Source organism: Bombina bombina, chromosome 8 (genome assembly GCF_027579735.1).
Source record: "Bombina bombina isolate aBomBom1 chromosome 8, aBomBom1.pri, whole genome shotgun sequence".
Classification (NCBI taxonomy): Eukaryota; Metazoa; Chordata; class Amphibia; order Anura; family Bombinatoridae; genus Bombina; species Bombina bombina.
Window position 1 is genome coordinate 174334128 of NC_069506.1, and position 26794 is coordinate 174360921.

Sequence of the window (26794 nt, forward strand, 5' to 3'; positions counted from 1 at the left end):
TACATTTTTTTCTCTTTCAGTGGAAGCGCAGGATCCCATGTCTATGCGAGCTGGAAGAGAAGTGGTGAGTGCAGGATTATTAAGCATATACTGATTTTCTATATAACTATGCTAAAATACCACATTATTTTATTGACAAAGTAGATTCATCTTGCAGAATTCATTGTAATGGTTGTTGTAGCCTCTGCAGACATTTGTTTGGTAATAATTTGTATTATATCCATTAAAATGATGTCTCTTTGTATTGCCATATAATTGCATCTGTTTTAGTATTGCTTAACCCTCAATAGAGGGCATCAAAACCATGTATGCTAAGCAGTAAAACACTTAGGGCAAGATTACTAGCAGAGTGCAAATATATTATCACTATTATGCACTAATATCAACCAAGCTAAATCAATAGCACTTTTATTTAAAAATGTTTTTTTTTTTTTTTATCACGCAAGAAAACGTCTATGGCTCTAGTGCATGCTTAAATTTGGATGTTGAATAGTGCAAGTTCACTAAATCCCTCACACAATAGACGTCTATGGGGAAGCATTGAAAAACTCATGTCAACTGTCCCTCTAGCCTTAAGCCGAAAGTACTCTAAACATCCGCTCAAGTAGTGAAGGCCTTATGTTATATATAAAATATGGTATTGAATTGAAATATAATTTAAAAACATATGTAAATCCACATATACACCTTGCTAAAGCAACAGGCTCTGGCCTACAACTGGCCCCAGCCCACTGGGCAAATGCCCTGTTTGTCCTATGTTCCGTCCAGGCAATTATGTCCCAAGTCACTGCTAACAATCTGCAAGAAATATAATTGTTTTAATAATAATGAAAACTGCAGTTTTGTCAACAAAGTCTTTGCTATTCCAGAGCCATAGGGCACAGCCCTTAAAGCAATACTAAACCCAATTTTTGTCTTTAATGATTCATGAGCATGCAATTTTAAGCAACTTTCTAATTTACTCCTATAGTCAATTTTTCTAGGTTCTCTTGTTATCTTTATTTGAAACGGAGGAATGTAAAGGTTAAGAGCCGGCCCATTTTTGGTTTAGGACCCTGGGTAGCGCTTGCTGATTGGTGGCTAAATGTAAGCAAGCACTATCCAGGGTGCTGAACCAAAAATGGGCCGGCTCCTAAGCTTTACATTCTTGCTTTTCAAATAAAGATAGAAAGAGAATGAAATAAAAAAAATTGGGTTTAGTATCCCTTTAAAGAATTGTGTAACAAAACAAACTTTTATGGGTTATGTTACTCATTATTGGAAAAAAGATATTAGATAAAAGTTCACTCCTCTTTTTTTTTTTTTTCCTACCAATAGCAAAATACACTCTGGAGTAGTGTTTCTCAATTGCAGTTCTCAGAGCAATAACAGGCAAGATTGTCAGGATTACATTGGATGAGAGCAGGTTAGTAACCATGGTTACTGATCAGCTGTCTATTTTACCTGTGCTTTTGTTGAGAGATCTTGAAAATCTGGCCAGGTACTGTTCCCTGAGGACTGGAATTGAAAAAAATCTTGGAGGCCTCTGAGTCCTAACCCCATTAGCATGTAAGCCTACGAGCCCAGCTGTCCTGTAGATCATGTAATCTACAACAATAAAACTCTTGGCAGTGCCCTCTACTCATCTGGTTTTTATAAATGTCACCTTCATATATTATACCTATGGTTTTGCACTGTGGAATTCTTTTTGCCCACTAGAAATAAAAAATAACATAAAGGCACTGATTCTTATGTTAACCTCTTCAGTACAGATCTGTCCAAGTTCGGATTGTAAACAAAAAGGAAATAGGAAGCACATGTTCATCACTATGATCATGTGCTTCAAAAATAATGCTGATTGGCCCCTGGGGGACTTCCTGCGTTGCTAGGCACAGGCCCCAGCCGAATAAGTCTGCGTTTGTACACAGGGAGCAGGAACCTTTACCACAATGGGATTAGAGTTATTTCCTTCCCACTGAAACATTACAAGGGCACTGAGTTATGCTGGTAAAACCATGAAAGAAATGTCATATATTCAATGGTATTCTCCAGTAGCAATGCTTTTTGCTTAGAGTACATGACTGCTCCCTAGTGTTTGTTAATCTGTAACTTTACAAATGGACACAGTGCAATTAAAGTCATGTTTTGCCATTTATTTCACGTTTCAAATTCTTTTCCCAAGTCTTCTTTCATTTATTCCTATGTCTTGAACATTTTTTTTTCCATCTATTCTGTATTTTACTTTGTCATAAACATTGTTTTTCTATTTCATTTTAAGCTATTTCGACTGATTTTCTTTTTCTCATACTAAAAATATTGTGGGAAGAACTTTTTTTCTAAAAATGTATCTGTGACCTAATTTGAGTCGCACTCTGTTGTATATTAAACTGGGCAGCTCAGAAACAAGAGTGTCATTCTTATCTGTCAGGTGACCCTGGGACAAGTCCACCCTGCAGTGCACTGCTCTAGACTAGTTTTTTTTATGTAGACATTTCATATTGGATTAGACTCAGTGGGACACAAGGAATTAATGTATAAGTCTAGTTTATTCTTTTTTGCTCACTTGCCAGTCATTTTGTTTGTACTGATGCAAGTGTGGTTATGAAGAATGTGTAGTGTTTACTCTTCTGGGATTAGAAACATGTCTGTTACTGCTATGAATAAGGCTGGTCCCTACTTGCCAAGTTATGGATCTGGGGAACAGGGTGTATTCCAGGTAAGCCCAGTATGACTTGGTTTCTTAAATAACACAAATAAAGGTTTATTGTAATGTAAAGAGGGAGCACTTATTGCCTCATCTTGCCCAAGATGCCTATTTATCAGGTAGTAAGTCACAATAGGGTCCTTGTCTAAACCCTCCACTAATGATTAATACAAATGTGTAAATGTGTGCATGAAAGCCCAGCAGACAGATGGGATCATTTAAATAAAATAGTGTGATCATTTGCCTTTTTATTCTGCTTACGTCTGGTTAGTGTTTTTATTATGTACTGATGGCACTGTACCTTCCGCAGGAGCTGCTGAACCACTGCTTTGATGATATTGAGTACTTTATGGGTAATTTGCAGAAATCAGCTGAAGCTTTTAAAGTCCTCGACCAAAGAAAAAAATCAAGAAGATCAAAGAAAAAAGAAGCTGGAGGTAAAGATGATGGCTATGCCAAAAAATAAAAAACTGCCTTTTATTGCAACTCTGTATCAGTAAAGAGACAGTGTACTTTTACCCCCCTCCCACCACACACAACCTTAATATGTTCCAAATGATCCATTTTACCTGCTGTAGTGTATTACACTGTTTATAAAAAAAAATCTTTATCTTTATTTTGTCATTGAATTAACTGCTTTTGCCCTTTATGTCCCCACTTATATTAAAATATTCAGTACTTAAAGGGACAATCTGCTCCAGAATTTGTATGGTTTAAAAAGATAGATAATCCCTTTTTTAGCCATTACCCAGTTTTGCATAACTAACACAGTTATATTAATATACTTTTTAAATCTGTGATTACCTTGTATCTAAGTCTCTGCAGACTGCCCCCATTTTTCAGTTCTTTTGACAAACTTGCATTTTAGCCAATCAGTTCTGGCTCATAAATAACTCCATGGGAGTTAACACAATGTTATCTATAAGACACACATGAACTAGTGCTGTCTAGCTGTGAACAACTGTCAAATGCGGCCTTCAGGGGGCTTAGAAATTAGCATATGAGCCTACCTAGTTTTAGCTTTCAACAAAAATGCCAAGAGAACAAAGCAAATTTGATGATAAAAGTAAATTGGAAAGTTTCTAAAAATTGTAATTGGAGGCAGGTTTTTCTTGTCTTTTTACTCACCACAACTTATATTAAGACTGATATATATGTGTGCGAAGATAGATAGATAGATAGATAGATAACAGATCCACAGAATTTTCTTATTAGCAAGTTTCATTAGTGGTAATGTGATTAATCTTTTCTTAACTTTTTTTTTTTGCATAGAGGGACTGCTGACACTTCGGGCAAAACCCCCAAAAATAGAAGAATTTGAGGAAGCCGCAAGAAAATTCAAATACAGTTTTTGTCTGCTGGTATGATAAACTAATATTTTGGTCAAGGATTTTTAACTAGCTGGCCACATGCTGGTACCAAGATACTTTTATGACCCTAAGCAAAGTTAAGGGTACACTGTACTCATTTTTTGTATAATTCATGTAAAATGCAACAGCTAACTTTGTTATTTTGTGCCAGAAAAATATAAAGAAAATGTTACTTGAAACTAAAACACCTACATCAGTTTGAACTTCCTGAAAAGACTCATATAATAGATACTTTTAGGGCCGGATTTACAGGCCAGGTGCCAGTAGGCACGGAAATCTAAAATGCCCCCCTCGCCATTCACCGCTGTATCAACAACCTTAATTAGGATGGCCACCGGCAGGGAAATAACAGCGCTGCTTGTGTGCGACAACTTTCTTTGTTAAGGCTGCCACAAGCATTGGACATGCATGGGGAAGCTGTATAATGCACATGCGTGATACTTGTGTCGACCTTATCAAAGATGGCAGCAGTGCATTGCTGTTACTTTACTGCTTGTGGCCATCTTAGTTAAGGTCGCTGGCTGACCGGTATTTATAATAGGCCCCCCTATGGAGGGTGCATGTAGGCACATGGGTACTCTGCCTTAATATATATCCGGCCCTGGGTACTTTCCTATTAAAAGTTTATTTTCTAATAGGTACTTCATGCTAATGCTTAGTGGTCTAACTATTAGCATTCGTACCTAATGAACCTTAGCATATGAAGACAATTACATTTTAAATGGCAAGGTTAATTACTGACACAACTCAGTATTTCTAATGCTGACCTTATGACTGTGTCAAAGCAAATCCTTTATAAGGTGAATCTGTGGCAAAAAGATTGAGTATTTTTGTAAGATAAATGGCTGAAAATAAATGCATGGCCAAGTAACCTCATATGCATTAGTTTATTTGCAACAGATAATGTCACTTTTAAAATTAGTATCTTAGATTGTTTGAATAAGTAAGCATATAGGTTGCTAAAATTGTTTAAAGGGACATTACACGCTAAATACATTTCATGCACCTCCTTCTAATAACTGGTTTTGGAACCTAGATTTTACTGCAGGTATCTGAATGAGAGTTGTTGCACATGTGCAAACCCTGCTCTGAAATGCAGTGAAAGCTAGATTTCAGCATGATAGCACCCATGACTAGAAGGAAATGGGTAATAACCTCAATAATATGCTTATAAAACATATTTAGTGTTCAATGTCCCTTTTAAAGGGACATAAAACAGTATAAACTAACAAGTTTCTAAATATATAATGCAGTCAAAGCTTACCTGCAAAACGGTTTCTCTTTTAACCCCCCCCCCCATAACTCCTTTAATTCAGGCATAGTTTTGTTTGCAGCAAGTGCCCCCCTAGCCATTTCCATATATGGAAGGTGCTATTCAGGCCATAGCTTCTGCAGAATGCACTCATGCACATGTACGGTAGTGAATAGAGTTACCTGACTCCTGACTAAAGCAGTGCACAGTATAATGCTAAAGCTTTCACAAAGCATGTGACATTAACCCCATGGAAACGAGCAAGTCTCTTGGCACCAAACAATAGCAGTACATGCTGTCCTTCCTCAACTCCCCCTTACTTGCATAAGTAATTATCCTCAAATGCACACTTTACATGATACCAAAAGGTTTGGAGAAGGACACTGATAAGGCAGGGGTGTAAGTCCTTTTGCAAATTTTTGGAAATGTTATTAAAATACTTATAAGCTTTTTTTTTTTTACCATTTTGTTTTCACACACTGTTTTAAATCAGTTGACCCTTTTATAATATGCACATAACTCAAAATGTTTATGGCACTTTAAGTATTTGGGATTATATAAGTGAGAGTCTTAGATATTAAAGGGACACTGAACCCAAATTTTTTTCCTTCATGATTCAGATAGAGCATGCAATTTTCTTCATTCTCTTGCTATCTTTATTTGAAAAGCAAGAATGTAAGTTTAGAAGCCGGCCCATTTTTGGTGCTTGCTGATTCGTGATTAAATGCACCCTCCAATAAACAAGTATTGTCCATCTACTGAACCAAAAATGGGCTGGCTCCTTAGCTTAGATGCTTTCCTTTTCAAATAAAGATAGCAAGAGGACGGAAAAAAAAATGATAATAGGAGTAAATTAGAGAGTTGATTAAAATTGCATGATCTATCTGAATCATGAAATAAAAAAAATAAGTTTAGTATACCTTTAATGACAAATGAATACATGTCCTTTGATTACGTAATGAATGTCTTAAAAGTATATGCACTTTCATTTAACACAATAACCTAATACAAATAAAGTTACATTTTAAGAAATGCCTTGACATCTTATACACTTGTAGCAAATTCCTGGCATTTGCTTTGAGATTTTTTTTGTCAGTAGCATAGATGTCCACAAAGTTCTTTTTTTTGGGGGGGGGGGGTGAACAAAAAATGTCAACATGTGCAACAGTAAATACCTCCCTGAGGTACACATGATCTGCACATTAGTTTTAAAAAAATGTGGCTTGTTGGTACCAACAAAGTGTCAAAAGTGGGTGCTTATTGTTAGAAAAGTTCTGGGTGAGGGGACATTTTTCCACTCTTGATCCCTTTCTGGAGATCCGTTGTTACTGGGCTTAAAACCCAGAACAAATACTCTTCTGTTTTAGTACTTGAAAATCAGCTGCAAGGGTAGAGCTAACATATTTGCTATTGTAAGAGCACAGGTATTTGCTCAGTCATAATGTCTTTGCTTTGTTCTTTTACTATTTAATCAAAAGTTATGTTAAATACTTGAAGTAATACTAGATTGCACTCTGTTTGCCAGCATAACTCACACATGCTTGATATAAATGTCTCTGGTTCGTTCTTTTTAAACAGGCAAGGCTTAAAAATAACATTGTAAATCCCAGCTCAGTGGAACTAATTCACTTCCTGTTTGGCCCACTAAAAACGGTAAGAAATGAATAGGTTTTCAATGTTTTTTTGTTTGTATTATTATTATTATTATTTTTTTATCAGAAAAAGTTTAAAGGGCAGTCTACATCTAGAGTGTTTTCACTGTTTACAAATAGCTCCTTTACTTTTATTTTCTCATTTGAAATAGCTGAGTTTACTTGTTGTACCCCCACCTATGCTAAAAACTTCTGTGCTTAAAGGGACATGAAACACAATTTTGTTTCTTTCATGATTTAGAAAGAACATACATTTTTAAATAACTTTCTAATTTCTTCTATTACCTAATTTGTTTTATTCTCTTGATATCCTTTGCTGAAAAGCATATCTAGATAGGCTCAGTAGCTGCTAATTGGTGTGTGCACATAGATGCCTCATGTGATTGGCTCACCCATCTGCATTGCTATCTCTTTAACAAAGAAAATCTAAAGAATGAAGCAAATTAGATAATAGAAGTAAACTGGAATGTTGTTTAAAATTGTATTCTCTGAATCATGAAAGGAAAAAAAAATGGATTTAATGTTCCTTTAAGTACTGGTTCTCAAAAACGTATGTAAACAAGAAAGTTTAGAAGAAATAATGCTTCTAATGGGGGTGTTCTGTCAGAAGAGTGAACTTATCAGAATAGCGAACGGAAGTGACGTTCCGTCAGCTGTCTGATAAGATATGCACCGCCTATGCACTCCACTTCCTTGTAACATTCCAATGGCAGTTTTTCACCACTCATCAGATTTTTGGACTGTGGCGGCAGCGCGCACTAACAACTACTTCACAGCTTAACAGTAATATATTGATTATTGCAATGGAGATTACTATCTGCAGATATAGCCACAATCTGGTCTCCCCCTAAAGGGACAGTCTACAATAGAATTTTTATTGTTTTAAAAGATAGATAATCCCTGTATTACTCATTCCCCAGTTTTGCATAACCAACACAGGTATATTAATACTTTTTACCTCTGTGATTACCTTGTATCTAAGCATCTTCTGACAGTCCCCTGATCACATGACTGTAACTATTTATTATCGACTTGCATTTAGTACTGTGTTGTGCTAAATCTTAAATAACTTCTCGGGCGTGAGCACAATGTTATCTGTATGGCCCATATGAACTAGCAGTGTCCTGTTGTGAAAACCAAATACAAAAGCATGTGTCAATAGAGCTTTTGAAACAGGCAGAAGTTTAGAGGTTTAAATGTTATAAAGTATATTAATATAAAAATGTTGGTTGTGCAAAGCTGGGGAATGGGTAGTAAAGGCGTTATCTATCTTTTTAAGCAATAACAATTTTAATGTAGACTGTCCCTTTAGGCTAAATAATAAAAAGAGAAACAATTTATTATAGCGCTCATAGCTATTCAACTTCTCTCAGCAACATATAGTGTAAAGCATCAGATCTTAATAAGGAAAAATAGTGTCTGATAACTTCCATATGAAAAGATCTTCATAGTTTTCGTTCCCCAAAGCAACATTAGGGCGACTGCACACTGTAATCAATATATTACTATTAACCTGTGAAGTAGTTAGTTGTTAGTGCGTGTGGCCGCCACTGTCCAAGAATCTGATGAGTGGCCATTGGCAAGCTACAAGGAAGTGGAGTGCATGCGCGGTGCATAATTCTTATCAGACAGCTGACGGAACGTCACTTCTGTTCGCTAGTCTGATAAATTTGCTCTTCTGATAGAACAGGGGCTGTGACATGTTCTATTGTTCTTTCTAAGTACTTTCCTTTGAGTAAACAGTGATAAATTAGATAAGAAAGACATTGTTTACATAACTAGACAGATAAGATAGAAGTCTGTTTTCCCCACAAGCTCCACCATTTCATTTAGAAGGAACAGCTATTTCACATACAAAATAAATCTAAAGAAGTAATTTCCCATACATTTTATACTCTGCAACTGGTATAACAATTAATTAGAAACAGTTAATTACAGTACATTGTCCCTTTAAATTCTCAAAATAGATATTTTACTTAAACAACCATTCAGATTACATAAAGTGGGGTATTACATTTCTTTGGGGGATTTAGAGAACAAGCATAAAGCAGACTTTTGCCGTCCTTATTTTAAGCTTTATTAAACTAATGTACAATATTAAATAAGATAAAATGTATTTAGATTGTAGATACAATTTGTACTTTAAGGGATAATAGACCCAATTTTTTTATTTCATGATTCAGATAGAGCATGCAACTTTCTAATGTACTCCTATTATCAATTTGTCTTCGTTTTCTTGCTATCTTTATTTAAAAGCAGGAATAGGTGGCTGCACGTACTGTATGTGCCTCTTAGCTCCCAGTAGTGTATTACTGTTCCTTTAACAAAGGATACCAAGAGAATGAAGCAAATTAAATTGGAAAGTTGTATAAAATTATATGATCTATCTGAATCATGAAATATAAAAATTGGGTTTCACTACCCTTTAATCATACAAAATGCTCACAAAATAGAGCTTGTTAGCTCTATAGAATGTGAGTACACGTTTGGCTTTAATCAACTTGTGTACACACACACACACACACACACACACATATACATATATATATATATATATATATATATATATATATATATATATATATATATATATATATATATATGTATGTGTGCGTTATCGATTGTGCTGCACTTGTAATCTAGCCCAATATTTTAAAGACAAAGGTCAAAAACTGGAATGTGCATGGGTGCAATTCAGTTTTAAATAGAATATTTTTTTTGCAGTATACATCAATTAGCAAAAATGTGTCTAGTAAAATCTATTACTGTTTTTCAGTAGCATACACACATATGCTGTAAATGCCCGTGCACAGTATTCAAACACTACACCCTCTGAAAGTCAGCATTAACTTGTATGACACAAATGAAGTCTTCACAGACACAATACACATCACTGCCATCTCTCTGAGCTTAAAGGGACAGTCAACACCAGAATGTTTGTTGTTTTAAAAGGTAGATAATCCCTTACTTACCCTTAATTGGCATATGAACCTCCTAGGTTTAGCTTTCAACTAAGAATACCAAGCGAACAAAGCAAAATAGGTGATAAATGTAAATTGAAAAGTTGTTTCATGATTCAAATAGGACATGTAATTTTAAATTATTTTTTTTACTTCACTGTCCCTTTAAATACTGGTGCACATGCGCTCACCGCATACTGTATGTGCAGAGGCTACTGAAAAACAGTATTCACTTCTATTAGAATCTTTTATGCTAATGGCGGTATATTGCAAACAAATGCTTGTATTTAAAAAGTCAGGAATCCCCCAAATTTTCTTTCACATGCATCTAGTTAGTCAATCACAAAAGACCAATGTGTGCAGGCACCAATCAGCAGCTCGCTCCCACTAGTGAAGGATATGTGTATTCTTTTTCAACAAAGGATAACAAGAGAACAAACCACATTTGAAAATAGAAGTGAATTTAAAAGTTAAAAATGATATGCTCTTTCTGAATCATGCCAGTTTAATTTTGTCTTTCCTATCCCTTTAAAAATTAAATAAAACCCATGCATATTTGATTATTGACCTTTCTATCCCTTTAATAGAACTAAACATTGTTTAAATAAAAAGGTTGCATTATAACACCGGGAACGTTATTAACTGATATTTTATTTCTGTTTTTAATCAGCTGGTGGACAGTACAGGTGTGGAACTTGCTGCTGACATAACAAGCCCAATGCTTACTAAAGAGGCTGTGACTCTACTGAAAGAATGCTTAGATGAAAAGGAAACAGAATTATGGACCTCCCTGGGACCAAACTGGACAAAACCAAGGTATAGAGAAAATGACAATAATCTATGCAAAGCGGCTGACAGTTGTCATAACATTACAAGACCCAAAAACCACAAAGCTACAACTAGTTTTTTCTTGTACACATCATGATGTCACATAAATAATGTCATTATTATAGTATTAGAGATGTTAGTGAGTGAAGAGTTCAGGATCAAGTGTGTGATGGTCACATATCTGACTGATTTACATAGGACTGTTATTGGGTGCACAATTATTATAATGGAAGGTGAGACTATATATATATATGATCAATTTCAAGTTGAGTTCTGATAATTGAAATGTTAAGATATTCATTGGTCATCAACAAAATGATTGCATATTCTTCCTAAATGGGTTTGTTTTTTAAAGGCTGGAGTTCCCCAGGGATTCTACACAACTATACACGCCAAATTTTAGGAGCGGATGGGTACCTAATAATAACAATGGGCAGGCCTGGGAGGATCCTATTGAGCTTCAGCATCGTCATGAAGAGCTGAGGTCTCAGGTAGGAATTTATGAAGCATGAACTTTTGCAAGGACTTCCATCCACTTCTTCATGGCTCTGTATTTCCTATGTACTATTGGCAATGGTTCATGTATTTCCTCTTGTTCCATGCAAAACAACTTTTATATATATTTAACTATAAGCACTTCCACACAATGCTATGTGAGTCTTAGCATTAGGTGTTGCATATTTGATTGTAATGCAATAGACAGATAGATAGATAGATAGATAGATAGATAGATAGATAGATAAATAAAAAAACTAGTTATTAAGACAGAAAAATAATATATTCAACATTTTGATAATCTGATAATCCAAATGACTTAATAAAGACATTGAGACTTTATCAAACAGTAGAGAAGCCATTTTGTAATTGTTTTCCTAGACATTTATGAGTTACACATACTGCAGGAGGAACCTAAATGCTGCTGCTCTCTGCATGCCCTGCAGAATGTGTAACTCCTACCTTCCCAGGAATACATGGCCGATCTTATTGACTAGTAACAGGCCCACACTAGAGATTGCACAGCCTCTGTCAAGATTAGTGACATTACGCCAGAGTTTAAAGGGATATTCCAGCCAAAATTGGTAACCACATGGGTGCATTTCGGTATTGAACAGAAGCAATTTTGTAATATACATGTATTAGCAAAAATGTTTCTAATAAAAGCTATAGCTGTTTCAAAAGTGTATTTAAGTATGCACCGTGCACCAGCATTTTTATCACAACACTTGTTCAGAGAGCCTAAGGTGCTTTTACCATCTGGTAATGACTCAATTTGTAAATTGCTGACATGATTACAAGCCCCACTGGCGCTCTGAGCAGATGCATTATTTAAAATATGGGTGTAGTAAAAATATCTAGCTATGCTTCACATGCACGTGTAGAGAAAAATGTTAACACTAAAACAGTGATAACTCTTAATAAAAGCATTTTTGCCTATACATGTATATTACAAATATGTTTCTATTCAAAGATGCAATAAATCTGTGCATTTATATTTTGACTGGAATGTCCCTTTAAATGTCAGGAGTTTTGTTTCTCATACTCTTATCTGGATAATATTTTATTTGTGTTTACATTATTATATTTAAAAGGTACTTCACTTTATTTTGCCCCTTTCTCTATCTTTTGACTATATGTGTCAAACATATGGATTAAATATTTGAATTCCATTTGTGTAATTATCATATTGACAATTTTCTGTGGTGTCACATCTGGAATCCGCTTTATAAGCACATAAATACTAGGCATATAGTAACAAAAAGTTTAGCTCCTAAAAACACAATGTTCAAAATTTGCAAATTCATAATTCATCAGGTAAATTATGTTATCATCTGCGTATTAATTAAAAGAATGTAAAAATGACATAATTACTGAACACTCCCCTTATTTACACAGCATGCTATGTATGTTGGCTGAGTATTCAGGAAATTATTTCATAATCTTGTTCAAACAATAGTTATCTTCTGGATAATAAACGTGGCTTATTTTCCTTTTGTCAGAAAGCATCTTGGGAAAACAAATAATTCACGTGAGCCATTTTATTTAAACTATGTAGGTTAAAGGGACACTGTCATTTTTTCCCCCCTTTATGTGTTTCAAATTACTTGTTATACCTACTGCAGAATATTAAATCTAAGGGAAAAATCTTCATTTATGATATTTATTGTATTTGAAATAGCAGCATTTTTTTGCTTATTAAAGCCATCACCTGTTGTTGCACATAAAAATGGGCTGAGCCTACAGGTGAAGCATATCAGCTAATGTTATCTATGTCTAAACATACAACTTAATGGTTGGGTATTGAGAAGCTAATTATGGTTTGTGGTTCAATGAGCACAACTAGCTATTTCAGACACACAAGTCTATCTCTTTCTCCTAGCAGTGTTCAGTGTTCATGTAAAGTGTCCATTGTAGAGTACAATGTCCCTTTAAATATAGAATTATTTGTTGTTTTAAGCATATGAGAGAAAATGTGTAGATAAAAGGCTTATTTTTTTAAAATTGTTATTGAGTCTAAAAGTGTATTTTTTATTTTAAAGCAATCTGGTCCTCAAGTTCACCAGCCAACACCTCCCCCATCACTCAATGGGTAAGTAAAAAGTGGGCTTTAATTTTTGGAGATGATACCCCCCAAAAAATAAATATATTTTATAACTCCAGTGCCAATAATAAATAATTTAGGTTATTTATTTTATTATTTTTTATTTATTTTTTCTAACATTAAAGGGACACTGAACCCAATTTTTTTTTCTTTCATGATTCAGATAGAGCATGCAATTTTAAGCAACTTTCTAATTTACTCCTATTATCAATTTTTCTTTGTTCTCTTGGTATCTTTATTTGAAAAAGCATGAATGTAATCTTAGCAGTAAGCCCAATTATGGTTCAAGTCCTGGATAATACTTGCCGATTGGTGGCTGCATTTAGCCACCAATAAGCCAGCATAACCCAGGTGCTGAACCAAAGATGGGCCGGCTCCTATGCTTACATTCCTGCTTTTTCAAATAAAGATACCAAGAGAACAAATAAACATTGATAATAGGAGTAAATTAGAAAGTTGCTTAAATTTGCATGCTCTATCTGAATCATGAAAGAAAAAATTGGGTTCAGTGTGCGTTTACATTTTCTTTTGATACATTAAAGTTATGTTAAATAAGCTTCTTCCTTGTCCTTTTCTTTTTAGTAACCAAACTAAGAATATTCGAAAAGCCTTTGTTTATTCTGTGTATGGATGTAGTATATAATGTTAATTAGTAGTGAAACAGTTGCAAAATTAAAGGGATATGAAACCAAAAAAAATATTTTGTGACTCAGAGCTACCATTTTCCAAAAAACTTTCCAATTTTCTTCTATTATCAAATTGTCTTTGTTCTCACTGTATTCTTTGTTGAAGAGATACCTTGGTAGGTGCCTGGAGCACTACATGGCAGGAAATACGTCTCTGCCTTTCAACAAAAGCTACCAAGAGAACATAGCAAATTTGATAATAGAAGTAAATTGGAAAGTTGATTAAAATTACATGCTCTGTCTAACTGGTTTTCAAACCTGTCCTCAGTCATCCCCAACAGGCCAGGTTTTCAGAATTACGTTGGATGAGAGCAGGTAAAATAACCATATTTACTAATCAGCTGATTAACTCACTTGTGTCCCAGTTCAGATATCCTTACAATCTGGTCTGTTAGGGACGCCTTAGGACAGGTGTGAAAACCAGTGCTCTATCTGATTCATGAAAGAAAAATGTTGGGTTTCATGTCCCTTTAAGATGTTCAGCAGTTGTGATCATGTAGGATTTAGTCATTTGAAATATGTATAAGTCTCTAATTGAAAAGTGTAATTTGGGTATTTAATACCATTTATTTTCCAAATTATAATAGTTTGATGCCCACATGGCTTTATATAGTTTTGTAGGATTTGCCTCCTGGATTCCTAAATAAAAAGGGCTGAATCTGCAAATCTCTGCAAGCTGCTTGCCATAAAATGTAACAAGGCACTTAGGACACTCATGAAAGCATAGAGGGGGGAAGTTAACACAGCACTACTAAAATATTCCATGCAAATCCTAATACAATAATGCTAGCTACTCAGTTTGTTTTGTATGCAGTATTTTTTATATATTTTGAAATAAACTTTCCAGCATACATAAAGACAGTGAGTACTGCAGAGGTAAAATACTTAGAGACTATCATGAGAACTTTGAAAAATATTTAAAATAGGGGTGGGTGAAGTCTGTATTTTGACATTCAAATCAGAGGACACGTTACAGTTTAAGATTTGTTCTGTCATTCAAATGTTACCATAAAACCGAATGCAAATGTTACAATAGCTATTGTGAGGTTCAAGTATCATTTTAGAATATTGATTCCCATAGACCTACTTTGAAAGCCAATTAGAAATAACATTTGAATATTAATGTTCAAATCTTACAGTCGGTAAAGGGAAAGTTTGTCAACAATTATTTAGTAACATAGAAACCTCATCATGGTGTGGATTTATTACATTTTTGAAGGTGCTGCAACTGCACAATCGGACAACAGAATTACAAGGACCCTTACATGATTTTATAACAGGAAATGTTATAGCATCTCACTAATGCAGTATTTCTCAACTCCAGTTCTCAGGACCCTTAAAGGGACATTAAACACTAAATAATGCTAGATAGAATGATGCATTCAAAGAAAATATTAATCTGAGAATAACACGTAGCTGTATTTTTAAATTTTCCTTAGCTGTTTAAATATTGACAAACTGTGTAAAGTTTTAGTGCCTATAAAAGAATGGGAGCTGCCATGTTGTAACTTAGGTTACCTTCTCTGCTGTGGCCAATTATGGACAAATATAAATAGGTCACTAGAGTGTGCAGCCAATGGCTGTGTGGAACATAAGTGTTCTATCTACACTTACATTTCTAACAGGAACTGAAAAGCTCACAATTTCAGAATGAAATCACAAGAAAAGGGGACAAAATAAGTATTGAAAGCATATTGCAGACTTTTTTATATATACAATGCATTATTTTATATTACCATCTCAAAGTGTTTAATGTCGCTTTAACAGTCCAGAGTTTCATTATAAAGCACAGGTGAAATGATTATCTGAAGGGTGAGAGCAGGTTAGTAACCATGGTTACTGATCAGCTGATTATTTCACCTGTGCTCGAAGAGGGGGGATAAGAAGCAGCTCAGTTTTGGACAGATTGAGTTGGAGGTAGTGTGAAGACATCCAAGAGGAAATTGCAGAGAGGCAGTTGGAAATCTGGTTGAGTAAAGAGGGAGATATATCAGGAGAGGAAAGATAGATTTGGGTATTATCAGCATATAAGTGGTACTGGAATCCAAATTAGGCTATAAGTTTTCCAAGGGAGGATGTAAAGAAAGAAAAAAATAAGGGACCCAAGACAGAGCCTTGCGGTACTCCAACTGAGAGAGGCATAGGATCACAAGATATGTTGTTAAAGGAAACTGAAAACGAGCGTTTTGAGAGATATGAGGCAAACCAGGAGAGGGCTGTGTCTTGGATGCCAAATGAATGTAGTATTTTTAGGAGGAGAGGATGGTCAACTGTGTCAAAGGCAGCAGACGGGTCAAGAAGAATTAGTAAGGAGTAGTGGCTTTTGCTTTAGCTGATAAAAGGTCATTTGTTACTTTAGTAAGAGCGGTTTCTGTTGAGTGTTTAGGGCAGAAACCAGATTGCAATGGATCAAGTAAGGAGTTAGTTGTGAGAAATTTAGTTAGCCAATCATAGAGCAGTCGTTCCAATAATTTTGAAGCAAAGGGAAGTAAGGAGACCGGTCGATAGTTAGAAGGGGCGGAGGGGTCAAGTGAGGGCTTTTTTTAGGATTGGTATGATTGACGCATGCTTGAAGGTGTCAGAAAATGTGCCAGTGGTGAGAGATTGGTTAAAGAGATGAGTTAGGGTAGAGTTTAGCGAAGCAAAGAGAGAGGGAAGAAGTTGTGAAGGAATAGGGTCAAGTGGGCAGGTTGTGAGATGAGCCAAAGATAGGAGTACAGAGACTTCTTCCTCTGTTACAGGAGGGAAGTAGCATAGAGTTTTGTTAATAGAAGGGGTGGGTGGGTAGGATTGCTGGGTTTGAGGGGTGTGAGGTGCAGATATCTTTTTTCTAATGATGTCAATTTTATTTTTGAAGTGATCAGCAATAATCTGAGCAGTAAGGATGGTAGTGGGCGGGGGTGCAGGAGGACATAAAAGGGAGTTAAAGGTTAAGAACAGCTTTCTGGGATTGGATGCGTGATATGATGCAAGGGAGGAGAAATAGACTTGTTTGGCCAGGCTGAGCGCAGAGTTGTAGGACTTAAGGATACATTTATAATGCCGGAAATCAGCACAGGTGCGTGATTTCCTCCACTGCCGTGCAGCAGCCCGTGAGCATCGCTGAAGATATCTGGTCCGTTTGGTGTGCCACCGTTGCCTTCGAGTAATTGATATACGTCGAAGAGTGGAGGGTGCAGCTTTGTCAAGTGTTGATTTTAGTGCCGAATTATACTGTAAAGACACTAGGTTTGAGCAAGAGAGGGATAAAATATTGGAGAGCAGAGGATTCAGTTCAGTGGAAAAGTCTGTGAGATCCAAGTCATTTAAATTCCTTCAAGGTAGCATTTTTTGGGGGGGCTTGCAAAGATGTAGTAGCTAGAGTAAGAGAGAAAGTTAGTAGATGGTGTTCAGAGAGGAATATCTATTTAAACATACATAGAATATTTTCCCCTATATGAAGAACATTGGAATTTTAAATATTTACAGTATTTACACACTAAAACACATTATAAAATATTAAAATTGAACAAAAACTATTTTTATTTTTTTCATGTGTTTGAGTGGAAAGGGCTTCAAAGTAAATATATATATATGCAAATATGTTTATACATGTGTGTATGTATGTATATTCATATATACACATATAAACATAAATACACATGTATACACACATACTGTATACATATGTATAAGTACATACACATGTATTTGTATGTATATATACATTATAGCACTTTCATCTTGTCATATACCATATACCTTTTAACCATTATAACTTTTTTAAATATCTATATGAATAATTTTTATTAGATAGTGTATAGATGAGTGTAACTGTTAATTTTAATATATTTATGTTGTGTTCAATGCAACTTTTATTTTGCCCTAACCCTTTACGCAAGGTCTTCAGCCGTGCTAACCCAACAAGCACAGCTTGTGTGGTTGTGTTTACTTTCAATTTGTAATATGCGCACAAGTTAACGCGGGCTCAATATTTTAATACTGCGCACGCTAATGTTAGTGAGCCGCTTGTACTCTAGCCCATTATAAATTGATTCACTTGAATTATACCAATTTAGTAAGCAAAGATTTAAGCATAATTACACGGAGATCAAACTCAGAACGCTTATAAATTTATATTACTTTGTAATTAGAATTTTCTTTCATGATTTAGATAGAGCATGCCATTTTAAACAACTTTACTTCTATTATCAATTTTTTGTTCTCTCTGTATCTTTTGTTGAACAGCAGAGACTGTATGGCAGCAGTTTTGCTAGAATGTTATTCATTTGCAAGAGCACTAGATGGCAGCTCTATTTCCTGCCATCTAGTGCTCCAGACACTTACCTATGTGTCTCTTTAACAAAGAATACAATGGAAACAAAGCAAATTTGAGAATAAGTAAATTGAAAACTTGTTTTAAAAATGTTATGCTCTGTCTGAATCACAAAAATAACATTTTGGGGTTTTATATCCCTTTAAGGGGAAGGTCTTTCAAAACTTAAAGGTACATGAAACCCAACATTTTTCTTTCATGATTCAGACAGAGCATACAATTTTAAACAACTTTCTAATTTACTTCTATTATCTAATCTGTTTCATTCTCTTGGTATAATTTGTTGAAGGAGCAGCAATGCACTACTAGTTTCTAACTGAACACATGGGTGAGCCAATCACATTCAATATATATATATATATATATATATATATATATATATATATATATATATATATATATATATGCAGCCACCAATCAACAGCTAGAACCTAGTTTCTCTGCTGCTCATGAACTTGCGTAGATAAACCTTTCAGCAAATGATAACAAGAGAAGGAAGCAAATTAAATAATAGAAGTAAATTGGAAAATTGTTTAAAATTGTATTCTCTATCTAAATAATGAAAGAAAATTTTGGGGTTTCATGTCCCTTTAAATAAGATATTGTAGATAGATTTTTTTTTTTATATACACCTAACTAAGTAGGATCCAAAATGTGTAAGAAATGTATCATTTAAAATGAAATGTCTGATTATTTTGTAGAAAAATGCTATACTATTACATGCAACATGACTTTATTCTTTCCTATTTTTATCTGCAGTCATCAAGAGACCAACAGCAAGTGTGTGTCCTGCGCATATGATTTTGTTGCAAGAAACAGCAGTGAACTGTCTGTATTACAAGGAGAAGTGTTGGAGGTGAGTGTTCCCCAAAATTTAGCAAAGCTGTTAATATAATAAATTATCTTAAGAGATAACTACAATTGGTGCAGCAGGTGCAGTCGCACCAGGGCCCAAGAGCTTAAGGGGGCCCATAACAGCCAGTCTATACATAGTTGTGTGCATAGTTTTTACAATCCTAATGCAGGGGAGCCTTTTATTAGTGCAGGTTTTAAGTCCATCTGTCTATCGATCTATGTATCTATCATCAAAATCATTATACAGAGCTTTCTTCTGAGCTACCTTTGGGGTCCCCATAAAAATCTTGCACCAGGGCCCTCTGTTGAGTAGGTCCGCTACTGCCTTGAAACTCTCTAAAGCTTACCTCAGTTTGATATAGATTTTGTAATGTAGAGCAATAAAAGTCAAGCTCCCTAAAAATCATGTGGTGTTCTCTGAAAATGTACCTTGTTTTAAGATCTGGGCATTTTTAGAACATTATCTCATTGTTTTAGAGCTAAATAATTCCCCAAACTCAGCATCTCATGTCAATATCTATCAGACATTCCCTGTGCTTGTAGGTCTCAACCCTTTTAATGTGTAATACAAATTGGAAGTTGCCTAATCTAACATTTTGTAGTGGTATAATGGAAACTCAAATATGTTCAAGGCAGTATACAGCCTTTATTCCAACCTATAAAAGAGGCCAAAATCACTAAATGAACATTCATTATTCACTCAAGATATTTTGGTACTATCAGCATGTGCATTATACAGGGACTGCTTTGGCCTCATTAGGTATTCTGCGGAATGATGTAATTTTGTAAACATGCTAAAGTACAAACAAATGTTTGCATAATCCCTGTTGATCCTCACTGCCAGAATATGCAAAAATACCTCCCAAAAGTCTGAGGGAATGCACGCCCCCTCCCTGATTGAGACTATCCAGTATCTACCTATTTGGAGTTAGGAACACTTAGGAGTGTTTGTTTATGTATTTGTTGTTGGGTTTTTTTTGTTAACAGATGAAAAAAGGTTTAACTCATGTCAGTGCACCATGCTCAGTACTGAAGGGGCCAACCACCACATAATCATTGTTTGGGCCCTTGCCTGTAACCTTTTAAGTGGTCCCAACGTACAGACATTCTACTTGAGATGATTATCAGTGAGATTTACCCAATAGATTTAGGAACTTAATATGGCACTATGTATTAGCAGATTGGTAAAAAATAGGGTTCCTTTTATGTTATGTAATATGTTTAAAGAGGCAGATGGTCCTGGTATGGTTGTTACCTTGTAGATGCTGTTATGCTACAAAGTTGTACAGGCAGATTACATGTTTTTTTCCTTTTAATAGGAAAAGTTATATTAATACACTTTCTAGAATCAACCTGAGAGAAAACTCTGTCCAGGTTTGTTTGATCGGAGTGCTGATAGGTCCTCTACTTCTGTGTCTATAAGACCTTATATGAAGCATACAGTATATCCTAGTACTTGTTAAACTATGGTCCACAGAATGCTTTCCAGAGCTTCCTATACTTCTCAGAGTATCCTCATTCAGGGAGGAAGAAATGTTTTTGTTTTTTAACAGATCAAGCATTAAACTTTATAAGGCAGTTTTTGATTGCATTTAAATGTAAAGTAATGTATTTACCCATGGGGTTAAACATTGTTAAATGCTTTATCTAGGCTGAAAGGGTGTTTCACATTCCTTGTTTGTAGCCTGAGTACTGAAGATTATTTTTAGCTTTAGTCATATATTTAGCTTTAGTCATATATTTTTATTTCTTCCAGGTTTCATGTCATGTCTCTATTTGCTGCATTAGTTGTACAGCTGTGCAGATGAACTTTATTTCAAGTCTATCCAGACTATTTGGGATCTTTTTTAAAGGGGTAGTGAACACCTTGAGATTTTTATAAAAAAATGTTTGTGCATAATGAAACAACTTTGCAATATATTTTCATTCTTTATTTTGCTCCCTTTTTATGTAATTTAGCTCTAAAAAGTGAGCAATTTCTTATTCTCACAACTTAGAATGCACCCTGCTGACTTCTCAAGGCAAAATCTGCTACATATCTGTCTCTAATTGGTTTTATCAGTTAAAAACGGCTAAACAATTCACTTTATACTAACTTTATAACTGGGAATAGCATTGCTGTCTGCTGACTAAAGTCCAGATTGGCTCCTCCAAATAAGGCAAAAGGTGGGTGGAGTTTGAGTATTGAAAAATAATTGCAGTGAAAAGGATATTAATTTGTTTTAAAAATGTTAAAACTTGGCTGACATGTTATTCTATAGTAACACAATAGAAAAGTGTTGTAATTACAAGGTGTTTACTGTCCTTTTTTAAAAGTGTGTTTTTGTTGTTGTTTTTTAAAGATCCTCATATCAAGTTAATAAACATTTTTTTATAAAAACAAATGTATAATGTACATAAGCCTTTTTTTCTTGTTTCTCTTTCTAAGCTATAAGACCCAATTTATAAAGCTGCAAAAGCAGCTTCGGGGGCCCAAGCAACTGAAACGCTAGTTAAGTAGCAGCGTTCCTAAATCTGCTGCTGCTTAACCTCTCCCCCACCTAACGTGTGGTAGGGTGAAATCATCCAGATCCGATCCAATTGGGATGATTGACAGCACCTGCTCGCGGCTGGTTGGCTGCCAGCGAGCAGGGGTTGGCATTGCACAAGCAGCGAGGTCTACTCTAGTGGACATGTTCCCAGTAGCAAACCATATCCATCCAACCTTTGGTAAATGGAGCCCATAGAGTTTGATTCTGGCTCTAAATACTTTGGTTCCTCTTCTATACCAGAGTAACATTTATATTAATTTGGGCAATATGACACCAGTAAGCTATATCAATTGGTAGGGGCGTTCATAGCAGAGTTACAATACCAGAAGTTACAGATTGACCAAATCTATTGAAGGGTGATTTCTGCCCTTTATTTTTTAGGTTATTTGAACGTCCAGGCTGAAGAGGTTCAGACTAGTTTGTTTTGTCTCTAGTTTTTCTCCTGCAAGTGGTTCTATTGATCAAGCAGGAATAGAGTGATTATTCTTGCAGATGCCTGACCCAGGAAAACTTGGTCTAGGATCTAGTTCTTTTGGTATAATACAATTAATCCTCAGATTCCTTGGTACCAGGATCCACACTAACAATGTGGTTAATGAATCTATGGGTAAAGGCTTTTTAGATAAAGTAGGGTTTACTTTTCCAAAGTTAAACCTGAAACAGCATTCATATTACAGGGTTGAGACTGAGAGTACAATTGGCAAATGATCTAATCACAGGAATTTGCTTTGTAGTTCTGTATCTATTTAGCAGATTTTAGATAATACTAAAGGGCCGATTTATCAAGGGCAGAATGGCCCCGATGCCCCTGTTTCTGCGCGAGCCTTCAGGCTCAGCGGAAACAGCAGTTATGAAGCAGTGGTCTTAAGACCGCTGCTCCTTAACTGGTCTGCTGCCTCTGAGGCTGTGGTCTGCAATTCACCCGATCCTATACGATTGGGTTGATTGACACCCCCTGCTAGCCGCAAATCTGCAGGAGGCGGCATTGCACAAGCAGTTCAGCAGAACTGCTTGTGCAATGATAAATGCCAACAGCGTACTCTGTCAGCATTCAGCATATCATGTCAGACAGACATTGATAAATCGGCCCATAAGGCTTGACTTGCTTGTCTCAATTGTCTATGCCTTAGAATAGTTTGAGTCTCTTCTGTGTCGCTATATACGTTTTTACTTGGCTGTATGTGAATTGATTCAATCAGAAAGGTGAATTGTGTATTTAAGGGACAGGGTTTCCTATCCACTAAGAATTCTGGGAAGGATTTCTACTTACTCTAGTTGTCAGAGGTCATCTAACACTAGTACTGACAGGATTCTACATTGATTATAAAGAAATTAATTTATCAGTAAGAAATCTGTTTTGATTACATTATGGGCTATTGGCATACTGACTAGAAATTCATAACATGGATTGGAATAAGCCATCAAAACACTATACTTCATCTGTAAATAATTTAACTCTTTAAAGGGACAGTCTACACCAGAATTGTTATTGTTTTAAAAGATAGATAATCCCTTTATTACCCATTACCTAGTTTTGCAAAACCAACACAGTACTATTAATACACATTTTCCCTATGTGATTACCTTGTATGTAATTCTCTGCTGACTGCCCCCTTATTTTGGTTCTTTTGACAGACTTGCATTTTAGCCAATCAGTGTTGACTCCTAGGTAACTCCACTTGCACGAGCACAGTGTTATCTATATGACACACATGAACTAACACCCTCTAGTGGTGAAAAAAATGTCAAAATGTATTCACATAAAAGACAGCCTTCAAGGTCTAAGACATTAGCATATGAACCTCCTAGGTTTAGCTTTCAACTAAGAATACCAAGAGAACCAAGCAAAATTGGTGATAGAAGTAAATTGGAAAGTTGTTTAAAATTACATGCCCTATCTGAATCATGAAAGTTTATTTTTGGACTAGACTGTCCCTGTAACTGCTAAAACAAACATGGCTTTCTCATGGGGTAAGCAATCTGTACATTTATGTTTTAAATACCTTGTATTATTTAGTTTCTTAATCCTTACAATCTCTTATAGGTTATTGATGACTCCAAGAAATGGTGGAAAGTACAGAATCGCTTTGGACAAATTGGTTACGTTCCTTATAACATTCTTGGCCCTGTCACTGTCGCAGATTTTGACAAAGCAAAACAAAATGGTTTCCAAAGCTCAAGCTCAGCCAAGGTATGCAAAGCACTGACAGCAGTGATCACATAAAATGATTAATAAAGTTATTTTTCATATTGCTATCCTAAAATGTTGTTTTATGCTTTATAAATAAACAACAACGTTTATACAAACCACTGGTATGTAGGGGTAAGTTGCCTTTTATAAATGCAGCAGAAGTATCTCTCTTTTGGATAAAGAACTTGAAAGTAGCCAAAGCACATCCGTTTATTATGGTCTTTTTTTCAAGAATAAACCATTAGCCAATAAATTAACTTCCTTCAGTTATTACTACAACAGCTTCATAAAACACCAAAAATAATTCATCTAGATTAAATATTTGTTTTCTTAATTCTCTTTAAACTAATTTTCATTTCTGTATTTATTGATCGCGCAATTCACAATGATGAGTTAAGTGCTGTAAATATTGTGTTTAAGATTAACAAAATAAAAACTATTATTATTATTATCTGAAATTTATAACAAGGTTTAGTCTATTTTCACAATGCAATAGAACCTAAAACGACACCACTACCAGTATTTTGAGTGTCCGAAAAATTTTCATACATCCATAGTTCAGGACAATAAAAAGATAATGATGTAAAGGTCACATTATGTATGTACTTGTTAGTTTTGGTGTTTACTGAGAGTCCTATAGCTTTGTGCTCCTTGGAGCCGGTATACACATCTTAGAATTAGTCTAGATTCCTTCTCTTCTGTTTCTACCAGTTTGCAGTAGGGAACTGTAGGCTGTAGCTCTGCAGCAATTTAACGTTTTTGTTGCTTTATCTCTCTTCTGCTGCTGCAAGGATCTGGTCTCATACTGAGCTCCATCAGGGTTGCTGTGGCAAATTGGGCACTGTGCAGGCCCACGACACATGAGTATGCCTGGGCTTAGTACTGGATTGGCTAGCCTATGGCCATATGACTGTGCTCTTGATAGAGTATCCTTAGAGAATAGTGAGGAGCCATTGGGGTTAGAGCTTTATTGCGGTAGTGATAAAAAGTGTACCTGAGGTGTCTCAGTGCTTTGTGTTCATGACTAGAATTTGTGCTTGTGCACCTCTCTCCAATCTTGCTCCAGTCACATTAGACTGCCCTTAGACTGTATGTTCCTTTGTAGTGAGGATTATTACAGAAAATGGGGGTTCAATTTCTGCAGCCATACATCCCTGTTTTTATATTATATTAACCTTTACCAGGGACGAAACTACAGGGGGTGCAGAAGTCGCAACTGTGACTGGGCCCCTGAGGGTGGGGGCCGAGCTTAAAAAAAACCAAAACAAAAAAAACCGTCGACCTGCCACTGCCTGCACTTATATCATGTTAGTGTTTCTGTTTTACCCATTGGTGTTTATGTGTGTGTGTATGTGTATGTATGTGACTGTGTTTGTATTTATGCGTGTGTGTGTATGTTTGTGGAACCAGCAAATCACAGACCTTGTTACTACAGCATGGGGGGGCAGGGGATAAACAGTGTCACTATACAGTACCCCTATATACAGTTAAGGTTGCCACCTCAACCATGTTTTCCTGGACACTTATGAGTTACACATGCTGCAGGGTATGCAGGGAAGAACATGTATTGTGTTTCTGGACAGCACTATTCATATTCCTCCCTGCACACCCTGCAGCATGTGTAACTTATAAGTGTTCTGTATTTTAAGGGACGGGTGGCAACCCTAATATACAGTACAGGGGGGCGCTGGACCATGTCACTGACTACTGTGGTCACTTTATAAAGTACTGGGGCGGGTAGGGTCAGGCCAGCCATCTCACTGGCAGATTACAGACTGTGTCACTGACTCACTATATACAGTACTGGTGGGTTAAACAGTGTCACTATATACAGTAATAGGGGGTCAGACCATCTCACAGACTGTGGGCACAGGGTACCTCCTTTTGCAGACGTAATCTGATTCACATTTTTTGTGTTAAATGTAAAAAAAAAAAAAAGATATGTATCAAATTCACCTTTTTTTTTGGAGGGGGGGCCTTCTTAGATTCTTGCACCTGGGCTCTGTGGTTTCTAGTTACGTCTCTGACCTTTACTGTCCCCTTCCAAAGTTTTATTTCCCCTGGCCATATTTCTAAGTATGTTTGTGTATGGTGTAGCAGTTTTAGCATATAGATTTCCTCTATACATTATTTAGCTAGTGTTTTTCCTGATCATCAGAAATATCCTCTAAATCTGTTCTGCTGATACCAGCCTTGATGTGAAGTATGTGGACTGGAGCTTTCACTCAATAACTGCTGAAGAAGGTTGTTCAGGTTTTGCTGCTGAAATTGTTCAGTGTAATCAGCATTCCAGGCAATTCCATATTTTGTTCCGTTAGTGTTTCTGCCTCTCCTGCTAGACTAGTGCTAAGTGTATTCTCGCTATTTCCAGTTACTTTAGCAACCCATATTGAGATGTCTAAATTAAATTGGAGATCCTCAAAGGTTTGGCAACTATTTATAAAGTTATTTTGTTGGGAAACAACATGATATTTGTACTTTTTGTACTGCAGGTGTAGTACCTTGTTTGAGATAAAGGGGTCGGTTTATCAAAGGCTTTGCAGGCCTTTCGACCCACTACAGCTGCAGGTTCTCACAAGAGAACCTGCATGCCGTATTTAACAAGCAGCGATCATCAGACCGCTGCTATGCTAACTTCTTCGCTACCTCTAAGGTGGTGAAATTTAATCTCCCCGGTCTCCTCTGACCAGGGAGATTGACAGCTCTTGCCCGTGCGTGGTTGGCAGGGGGCGGGATTGCATGCAAGCGCAAAATAGCGCTCGTGTGCAAATGCTGAATTCCTCTAGGGGAATTCAGCCCGCCAGAGGTGAGCTGTGGCGGACAGGGGCGCGAATATGCGCCCCTGTCCGCCTCAGCTTGATAAATCGCCCTT

General features: G+C 36.0%; 1 protein-coding gene across 2 annotated transcripts in view; it reads left to right on the top strand.

Annotated features, from left to right (window-relative positions):
• The window catches only part of EPS8L1 (EPS8 like 1), a 190044-nt gene that overhangs the window by 147417 nt on the left and 15833 nt on the right, over positions 1-26794 (top strand). For both annotated transcript variants that reach the window (XM_053690709.1, XM_053690710.1), the window contains 9 exons: positions 21-64; positions 2994-3120; positions 3956-4044; positions 6884-6958; positions 10588-10733; positions 11101-11236; positions 13283-13332; positions 19105-19201; positions 23776-23922. In XM_053690709.1, the coding sequence (XP_053546684.1) occupies positions 21-64; positions 2994-3120; positions 3956-4044; positions 6884-6958; positions 10588-10733; positions 11101-11236; positions 13283-13332; positions 19105-19201; positions 23776-23922 (911 nt within the window). The remainder of the gene's footprint in view (positions 1-20; positions 65-2993; positions 3121-3955; positions 4045-6883; positions 6959-10587; positions 10734-11100; positions 11237-13282; positions 13333-19104; positions 19202-23775; positions 23923-26794) is intronic.